At 49.3% G+C, this 10167-nt stretch overlaps 1 protein-coding gene across 1 annotated transcript in view; it reads right to left on the bottom strand.

The window, feature by feature from the left end:
* Positions 1-2804, bottom strand: part of TMEM135 (transmembrane protein 135) — a 264168-nt gene extending 261364 nt beyond the window's left edge. The window contains exon 1 of the mRNA XM_015427835.1: positions 2592-2804. Within this exon, the coding sequence (XP_015283321.1) occupies positions 2592-2732 (141 nt within the window). The 5' untranslated portion in view covers positions 2733-2804. The remainder of the gene's footprint in view (positions 1-2591) is intronic.
* Positions 2805-10167: the final 7363 nt, after the last annotated feature.

The following is a 10167-nucleotide window of genomic DNA, read 5'->3' as shown; positions in this document are numbered from 1 at the left end:
CTGCTGAACATCTGCCGTCATGTCCTCAGAACACCATATACTGATTGAAGCAGGGGGGGAAACCACCAACACAGAGAGACAAGGTTGATAATGATGCATCAAAAGACCGTGTATAGCCAAACCATGCTTCTGGCAGAAACTCACAAGGGACCCCCAATGTGGTGCCTGTGGCAATCAATTGGTGGATGGCTCCGCCTCCTGCGGCAGCCATTTTGTGGCAGCCATTTTCTTTCTGCACCAGCATGCCATGTTAGAATTCCAAGTGTGCGCACAGGCTCAAATGGTTTGGGGACCCCTGGGCTACAGGCTTGGAGTTCACATGTGCATGGTTTACAAGCAAGTTTTCAATGGCTTTCCATGAAAAGGGAAGAATATTTCAGCACTTTGTTAATACATTGCTCAAGGGAATGTTCTTACTGTACTAAGGTGGTGTGTTTTCCTACTTCAAGCATCTGTCAAACATGAAAGCTAGCACGACATAATGCACAGAACAGCATATAGAGATTCAGTCCATGCTTGTTGAATGGCTTCAAGCAAGTCATAAAAAAATGAAAGCACTCAATTAACACTAAAGCAGGGTTTCACATACATGATCTCGGTAATGCGTGCAACAGTCCTTGCAAGAAAAGACAGCTTTATCATACCCATTTTGCAGAAGGAGGCTAAGCAAAATAGTGGCTTGCTTAGAAGCCACCAATGGAGCTTATGGTCAAGACCAGAATCTGAGCTGGTGACTTTCTGCTCACTTTCTGTTACCAAGCTGTGTGGACTCTAACCATTGCTCACGTACTCAGTGTTAAAATGTGCTTGTATCTCTAAGGCTGTGAAGAGCATTACCACTTAGAGCTGAACTTTGAACTTCTACTGATAGAGACAAAGATGAACTGCAGAGAGCTTACTTAAGAAGTAATGCATTTAAAAAAGCCAAAGACTGACAAACACGCCTCTCACCCTCAGATACCTGAGGTATTCTCCGAAACCACTGATGCTGTCCAATGACACCTGACAACTTTTGTCCCCAGTATATCTCCCATGTTCTTCAAAACTGAGTGAAAATCAGAAACGCACAGCTTGGGGATGGCGTGACGCAAAAGTCATGGAACAAGGCCCTCTCAAAGGACACAAAATAGCATACAAGCTTTTATATTCTCCAGAATGCAGAGGAGTTGTTCCAGGCCTTCGGGGAACTTCAGCTATTAACCCAGCTGTACTATACCTAATTTCCCCACAAACATATCCACAGAACACCTGAAGCTGCTGTCTACCAGATCAGACTCATGGGTCTAGCCACATCAGAGCTGCCTACTCTGACAGGCAGCTGCTCTCCAGGGTCTCTGGAGGAAGTCTTCCACATATCCTAGAAGTGGACCCTTTCAACTGGAGAGGCTGGGACCTTCTGCATGCTAAGCTGACCTCCCGCCACGAGCCACAACCCCACCCCCACCCCACCCCCGTCTTGCCTGGCCTCAGGTATTTCACTTCATCCTACCACCTATCCATTGAAGTTCAGACATGCCAGGGACTGAACCAAGGAACCTTTCCTTTGCAAAGCAGATGCCTCCCGCAGACCCATGACCCTCCTCATGTATATACCCAGTACCCTCCACCACAAAGCCCACCCCCCTCTCAGCTTCCTAACCACCCCTCCTAACCATTTGGTCTCATCCTTTCACCAAAAGATAAAACCCCTTAGCATCCTCCATCCACACACCTCCTTTCCATCCCTCTCACTGTGACTGCCTTACTCATAGGGTTGCCAGGTCCCTCCCAGCCACTGGTGGGGAATGGGGGGGGGTTTTTTTTTGCTAGATCTAGGTTGGGAAACTCCTGGAGATTTGGGGATGGAGCCTGGGGAGGAGAGGGACCAGTGCCATAGAGTCCACCCTCCAAAGCATCCCTTTTCTCCAGGGGAAACTGATCTCTGTAGTCTGGAGATGAGCTGTAATTCCAGGAGATCCCCAGGTCCCACCTGGAGGCTGGCACCCCAACCAGAAAGCATGAGTTGCCAGGTCCCCCCCAGCCACCAGCTCCAGGTGGTGGGAATTGGGAGATGGTGGGAAGCTCCTGGAGATTTGGAGATGGAACCGGGGGGAGGACTGGGACCTCCACAGGGTCCCGTGCCATAGAGTCCACCCTCCAGAGCATCCCTTTTCTCCAGGGGAAACTGATCTTTGTAATCTGGAGGTGAGCTGTAATTCCGGGGGATCCCCAGGTCCCACCTGGAGGCTGGCATCCTTACCAGAGTTGCCAGGTCCCCCGTAGCCACCACCAGGGGGGAGTTGCCAGATCCAGGCTGGGAAACTCCTGGATATTTGGGGGTGGAGCCTGAGCGAGGACTGGGACCTCAGTGGGGCACAATGCCGCAGAGTCCACCCTCCAAAGCATCCATTCTCTCTCGTGGAAACGGATCCCTGTAATAAGTCTGGAAATGGGCTGTGATTCCGGGGGGTCCCCAGGTCCCCCCTGGAGGCTGGCACCCCTACCAGAGACCATTCAAGCCCCCACCCGCCGGGGGCCTTACCTCTCCCTCCCAAACGCCCCCCTCCCTCCCCCCGGGGGAAGCGAGGGGGGGCACAGAGGAGTCGCCTCACCAGGTAGAGGGTCCCATAGATACGAAGCGACTCGCCCAGCGCCCCCTGGGTGATGTGCAGGAAGGCCCGCCCGCAGTGGGGGTGCCAGGTGTGCCCGATCTCGTAGCAGCTGTGAGGGATGGATTTGCTCAGCGCCGCCATCTTGGCCCAGCCGCTCTCGCGCGCGCTGTGGGGGGGGGGCGGAGAGGGGGGAGACACTGGACTGAGGGAGCGCGCGACAGACAGAGAGAGGGAGAGAGAAGGAGAAAAGGGGGAGTGCGCGTGCGCGGCAGGCAGGCAGGCAGGCGGCCGCGCCCCCGCCGAGGCAGGAGGCAAGGTCGCTCGGGGCGGCTCGGGGGAAGCCGGCCGGGGTTACTCTCGGCCAAGTCCGCCCCTCCCCTTAACCCCGTCCCCCTTTTGCCAGGCTGGGCTCGCGTGAGCCGCGCCAGCCAATCACAAGGCCGGCTCTCGCCGGGGCCGCGTGGAGGACGGCAGGGAAAAGGGGGCGGAGGGAGCCGGGCTCCGGCACGTGCGTCTGTGCTCTTCTCCCGGGCTTGCCCTTGGGGCGACCTGGGCAGCTGCCGCTCGTGCAAAACCTTCCCTTCCCGTCGGTAGGGAACGGAGGTTTAGGAGAAGAGGAGGAGAGAGGGGGGCTGTTTGCTATTGTTTTATTTTCCTCTGGGCTGTTTTTTTTTGCCGCTGCTTCTTTTTAAGTGTGTTATTATGGGGACACGCGGGCAGGGCCGGTTGCAAAAAAAAACAAAACAAAAAACCTGTGCACGAGACAAGAAGCGGGCAGCCCCCCCCCCCCCCGGGGGGGGATTTTATGTTAAGTAAGTCTGTACGGTGTGTATGCATGGGGGACACTGGAAGAGCACGCAGCAGCGCCCAAGTGGCGTCGCAGGGTGCAGCCCGAAAAATGGGTTCTGTGTATGCCAAGCGAGCGTGGTGCAAGTAATGAAAGTCAAAAAGTGGATAATGTGTATGTATGCAGGCAGGTAGACCTATGTAAGGAATGTAGGGAGTAAGCAGCTCCAGAGTAGGTTGCAGGTGTGGGTGTATGCAAAGCACCCACAGTGCCCGGGGGCAACATCTCTGCGGGATCGGAGTGACAAGGAAGAGGCTGCCTGGTACAAGCATTTGGCGCTTGCCCCGAACAGTGTGTTCCCATCCCTTTGCCCACAGCGCCCAAGTTTGGCAGCCCTGTTGTACCCATTAAGTACAGTATTAACATCTACCTACCAGATGCATTTCTGTAGGCCTTTGTAATGCAGGAATTGAAGTGCAGCTTTTGCACGGCAGATGAGAGGTGTGGAATTAAGGTGGTAAAGAGTCCTGTGGCACCCTAAAGACTACCAGATTTATTGAGGGCTGCAGCTTTTGGGAGTCTGAGCTCACTTTGGCAGTTTTATGAGAGTGGTACAGATGAAAGCAAGGCACAATCAAAAGAAGAGATTGGGTGTATAACCCCGCCCTTCACTACCCAAAGGAGTCTCAGAGCAGCTTACAAACTCCTTTCCCTTCCCACCCCCCACAACAGGTGGGGCTGAGAGAGCCCTTTGGAGAACTGCTCGTGAGAGAACAGCTCTGAAAATAACTTGTGACTGACCCAAGGTCAGGCCGGCAGCTGCATGTGCAGGAGTGGGGAATCAAACCCATTTCTCCCAGATGAGATTCCGTGCTCTTAACCACTACACCAAACTGGCTCTTATCTGGTTGGATAGGGACTGCTGCCAAATTAAGATATGTAAACATGAATAAAACGGAAGTCTAGTGACACCCAGGCCGAGGTAGAAGCTAGAGTAACAAATTAACATCTGGGAGGCCCAGGTTCAAATCCCCACTTCCGATTAATTTCATTGGATGACCTGAGGCTAGTCATGTTCGCTCTGCCTGGACTACCTTACAGGGTTGTTGTGAGGGTAAACCAAGAGGGGAGAACAGCATGCACGGCTCCTTAGAGGAAGGGTTGAATAAAAATGTACAGTATTTACTCAAATGCAGGACTAGTATTCCCCCCCCCCAAGTCTGCCATTGGAAAGGGGGGGAGTTATCTCAGATTCAAATACAAGTTAATTATGGACATGCTGTCAAATCAAAACCAGCTTATGGTGACCCCAGCAAGGGACTTTCAAGGCAAGTGTGAAGCAGAGGTGGTTTGCCATTGCCTTCCTCTGCAGAGCCTTCCTTGGTGGTCTTCTACCGAAGTCCCAGCTCTGTTTAGCTTCTGAGATCTGACAAGATTAGGTACCATCCCTACAAGTTACAGTTAAACCCAATTGTAAAAAATCTTTTTGTGTATAATATCTGGGAGAAATCACCTTAACATTCAGGATCCTTTTCCTGACTAGTTATCTGCTGACTGTACGTCATGCTACTGATGCCTCGCCATCATTATACGATGTACTAGCACTTTAGGTCGTGTTTTATACTTATATTTATGCAGGGGTCATTTCTTAGAAAAAGAGGTGCAGGAGCTCATTAGCATAACTCATTAGCATAACTTATTTGCATATGCGCATATGCCACACCCCCTGACATCACCGGAAGTGTGTCAGAAGGCAACACCCACCGCTCAGGCTCCACTGGACTGTTCTGGATTGCTAGCTATTGGGCGGGGGACGTGCAGATCTGTCCTCACAGAGGAGGGAGAGCTTGTACCTGAATAAAACTTGGTCTTAAAGGTGCCACTGGACTGTTTTGGGCCAGGGGGGCCCTCTGCAGCTTACCTGGCTGCTTCTTGCTCTGATTGAGGGCTGCTGGGAGCAGGGGTTGGGGCTTGTTGCATGTGCCCACCCCCTGGGCTCTTTATTGCCAGAGCTCCGCTCCTGTGCGCTCCTGCAGGAAATGACCCCTGTATTTATGTATTTTATCTAACTTCTGATTTAGCTGTTTAACAAAATTATGTAAGTTGCCCTGAGCCTGCTTCGGCAGGGAGGATGGGATATAAATCAAATCAGTCAATAAATAATAAAATAAACTTTTTAAAAGGGGACATGTATTGAGTGAGCTATCTCGCTGAAGAGTCAGTCTGGCATATTGATTAGAGCGGAGGTGTCGAACTCATTTGTTGCAAGGGCTGGATCTGACTAAATGTCACTTTGTCGGTCCAGGTCATGTGTGCCATAAAATGCAATGCCAGGTCTTTATAAAGGACAGAGGCAAACCCAGTTAACAATATTATTATTATTTTTACTCAAAATACAAACATGCTTAAAGCACTAACAGTACCTTGCAGTATTTTCCTTGCAGTATTTCCCTGGTACCCCCACTTCTACCACCCATTACTGATTAGCACTGGGACAGTATACAGGGACATAATGCACAGTCTCTGTCATCTGGCAATAAGGGTAACGACCAGTTGCTTGTGGTCTGGATAAGAGCCTTGGATGTGCTGGTTCCGGCCCACAGGCCATATGTTTAACACCCCTGGATTAGAGTGTCAAACTAGGGTCTGGGAGACCCAGCTTCGAATCCAGCTTGCTGGATGACCTTGGGCCAGTCATGCCCTCTCAACCTAACCTACCTCACAAGGTTGTTGTGAGGATAAAATGGACAAGGGGAGAACAATGTAAGCCACTTTGGGTCTCCATTGTGGAGAATGGCAGGGCATAAGTAAAGTAAATAAATTAACTCCTCCCAGTCCTCATTGAACAGTAGAATAATGCAATAAAATCTCTATAGGAATTCCAATCCAGCGGCTTCTCGTTGGAGTTTACCTTTGAAACGCCTTTGCTGAATTCAGGCAACCTTTAAGTCTATTACAGGTTGCCAGGAAGTTGAAATTCTCCATTTGTTTCAGAATGCTTCCCTTTTTAAGCTCTGGTATGTATCCATTTGTTCTCTTCCATAGTAAACACCCAGTTTGGTCATCCTAAAGAGCAGAAAGGCATTGCTCGGCATATTGCATTGGGTATGTGGATCAATAAGTCCTGTGATGGACTGGCTGATGTTGCTGGGTCATGTGATGCTGCGGCTTATCCCTAGACGCTGCGGCTTATCCCCTTTTGGTGGTCCATTGTCGCTGCTGAGGTTACAAGCATACTTAAAAAAGATTAAACAAAATATATCTTTCCGATTGCAGTGCACTTTAAAAGTTCATTAAAGTCAAAATAGGCACATAGGCCATACAGGACACACACTGTGCAGTACACATTACATACAATGCAGTATATTCTTAGTAGCCCTGATTGGAACCGATAAACCAATGAAATCAGACCAGACGCATTTCAGCCATAAAGGCCTTCAGTGGTCCCAATTTAATATCACATATACACTATGTGAAGGGATCTGTATTGTAGTTAGCCATGTAAGGTATTGTGGGAGCATTCCAAAATATATACAGTGTCACAGAAATAGAAGAACAGTTGGTTTTTATACCCCACTTTTCTCTACCCAAAGGAGTCTCAAAGCAGCTTTCAATAGCCTTTCCTTCCTCTCCCCACAACAAGACACCCTGTGAGGTAGGTGGGGCTGAGAGAGCTCTGAGAGAACTGTGACTGATCCGAGGTCACCCAGCTGGCTTCATGTGGAGGAGTGGGGAATCAAACCCAGTTCTCCAGATTAGAGTCCACCATTCTTAATCACTACACCATTCTGGCTCTGTGGGAGTATTACATCTGGTCCTGATCTTTATAGCCACACCGAAGGGCGTGAGAGATGGTATAATCATACTGAATACAGCAGTTCCTTCACTCACAGTATGCACGTATGTGTTGTACTGGTAAATTAAGACGTATGTGGTATTAAAGTGGGACCCCTGAAGAAGTATTAAATTGGGACCATAAAGGCTGAAACGCATCTGGTCTGATTTCATTGGTTTAATGGTTCCAGTCAGTACTACTAAGACCATACTGCATTGCACGTAATATATACAGCAAAGTGTTCTACTAAGAGTATACTGCATTGTACATATGGCTAGGGTCCAACATACCTGAGGGACCGCCTTTCCCCATACATACCCCAGAGAGCACTACGGAGGCCAGGCTTGTGGCAACCAGGGCCAGGACCTTTTCAGTGGCGGGTCCTACCTGGTGGAATGAGCTCCCAGAGGAGATCAGGGCCCTGCGGGATCTTTCACAGTTCTGCAGGGCCTGCAAGACGGAGCTCTTCCGCCAGGCTTTTAATTAGGAACCGCCACTATCACCTCCACCAACGACCGTGAGGGACGTCCCAATATAAAACTTTTACGGTACCGTGATGGACCAAAATGGGCTCTGGGTTAATATCCCCTGGGTTAATATTCTCAAGCCTTCATCTTGATTTGACTGAAGCAATAATATTATTGAGCACTATTAATGTTCATCTGAATGTTTTATTTTGATTTTAATGTTTATACTGGCACTTGATGCCCTTGTTGTGAGCCGCCCTGAGCCCGCTCGCGGGGAGGGCGGGATAGAAATGTGAGAAATAAATAAATAAAAGAAAATAAATATAAGAAAAGGCCACAAGAGCCCAGCACTGGGACATCCCTTCCTGCCCGCCCCCTCACAATCTGTAGGAGTTTCTAATTTCACTATGCTGTTTTTAGGAAGGCTGATTTTGTGTGTGTGTGTGTGAAAAGAGTGTTTGTAAGCAGGGCTTTTTTTGTAGAAAAAGCCCAGCCGGAACTCATTCGCATATTAGGCCACACCCAACAGCAGAAACACACTAGCATATTAGGCCACACCCCAACAGCACAGCTCATTAGCATATTAGGCCACACCCCAACAGCACAGCTCATTAGCATATTAGGCCACACCCCGCATGTTACCAGAAGTGTGGTCATCCAGCCACACCCACCTTTTGCTTCTTATTCTGTTTACCTTGTTGTCACCAGAGCTCTTTTTGTAGCAGGAACTCCTTTGCATGTTAGGCCACACACCCCTAATGTAGCCAATCCTAATGAGTGTCTGCTGTTAGGTGTGGCCTATTATGCTAATGAATTCCTGTCCTGGGCTTGGCCAACTCAGGAGCCAGCCGGAACTCCGTTCCTGTGCGTTCCTGCCCCAAAATAGCCCTGTTTGTAAGCATATGAATATATTTGCCTGGGACACATTTGGCATTTCTATTGGCCGTTTAGGGTGACCAATAAGAGCTTTTTTACCACTCAGTGTCCACCAGGTGCTCCTGAGGTTTTTAACTGTCACCCTGCAGCAAAAGGGAAAGCTGGGTAGAAATGTTTATAAGTAAATATTACAAAATGTTTCCAACTGTGCTGGTTATTTTGGTTCATTTCACCGAGCTATAGCGGACTGTTTCAGAGTTAACAGCTGCCCCAAGCCTTTGATGTGGGACACGTTATGGACTTTGCACTGGGCAAGCGGCGCTTCTGCCAGGAGTTCACCGAAAAGCCTTGGTCAAGACAAACAAGAGCTCCACTAAAGTGGAAGCGGCAGTGACCCTCCCTACTCGGAAAGGCTGTGAAGAGCTGTACACACTTTGGCGCTTAGTGCTTGTATAGCAAAGGGTGAATGCCTTCCCAAAGTGCTTTAAACATTCGTCTACAAATCCTTCGGTGCGCCGTACAAGGAAGTCATCACACAAACCCTCCCGTGCAGACGCGCACGGCAAGGGGGAGAGGCCCGAGGTATCAGATCACATGCACAAATCCGTCGGGCAAATAAATAAGTCTCTTTGCAAAGCTAGCTCAGAATGTGCCAGTTTTTATCCTGCTTCATTGTCCTACAGTGACTCCCTTTCCAGAGGCTAGGGCCAATTCACACATGAGATCTGGCAAGCGTGAACGAGGCAAACGCAGATCAAACACCAGGGGACAGATCCATTGTGTTGCTTGCAGCCCAATGTGGTCCGGTGGAGCCGGTTTACGTATTTGGTAATCCAAGCGATATAGCTGCATGTGCAAAGCGCCCCTTTGGGTACCGATTGCTATCCCGTTGGAACAGAGGCATAACTTGAGTCTTGGTTACTTAAGAATGGAGGCGAGGCGTGCAGGGAATCCTTAAACCAAGGATTTCCGCCTCTGCTCTGAATTTCTTCCAAACGTCAGTGTTAAACGCTGGAGACCTTTCACATTATTGGAAAGCGGTTTCTTTATGGCGTGAGACTCTATATGTTATTTGTTCTCTCCTCTCCCTGTTAAAAGTATAATACGATCTCAAAATACCCTCGTGTCTTACTGCTCTTTCAAGGTAGGAGAATTGACTGGAGCCGTTCCCGTTTTCCAGATGTCATTTGTCCAAAATAAATAAGGGACGAATTGTTATTCTCAGCAATATCCTGCAGTTTTGGAGAACGCTGGACTTTATCCAACAATAAATGTGTATCCTTTCTTGCAAAGATATTCTGGAAGGAGGTGGAAGGGTTTTTTGGTTCATCGTAACTCTTTCCACTTTAGGAAACGGGCAAAATGCTTTCCCCCAAAAAATAATTGACTGAGGAGGAGGAGGAGATTGGATTTATACCCCACCCTTCACTCGGAGTCTCGGAGCGGCTTACAAACTCCTTTCCTTTCCCTTCCCCTCCCCACAACAGACACCCTGTGAGGTAGGTGGGGCTGAGAGAGCTCTGACAGAAACTGCCCTTTCAAGAACAGCTCTGACAGAACTATGGCTTGCCCAAGGTCATCCAGCAGGAAGAGCGGGGAATCAAACCAGGT

Source organism: Gekko japonicus, unplaced genomic scaffold, assembly GCF_001447785.1.
Source record: "Gekko japonicus isolate JY-2015 unplaced genomic scaffold, Gekko_japonicus_V1.1 scaffold612, whole genome shotgun sequence".
NCBI classification, from domain to species: domain Eukaryota; kingdom Metazoa; phylum Chordata; class Lepidosauria; order Squamata; family Gekkonidae; genus Gekko; species Gekko japonicus.
This window is presented reverse-complemented; position numbering and strand designations above follow the sequence as displayed.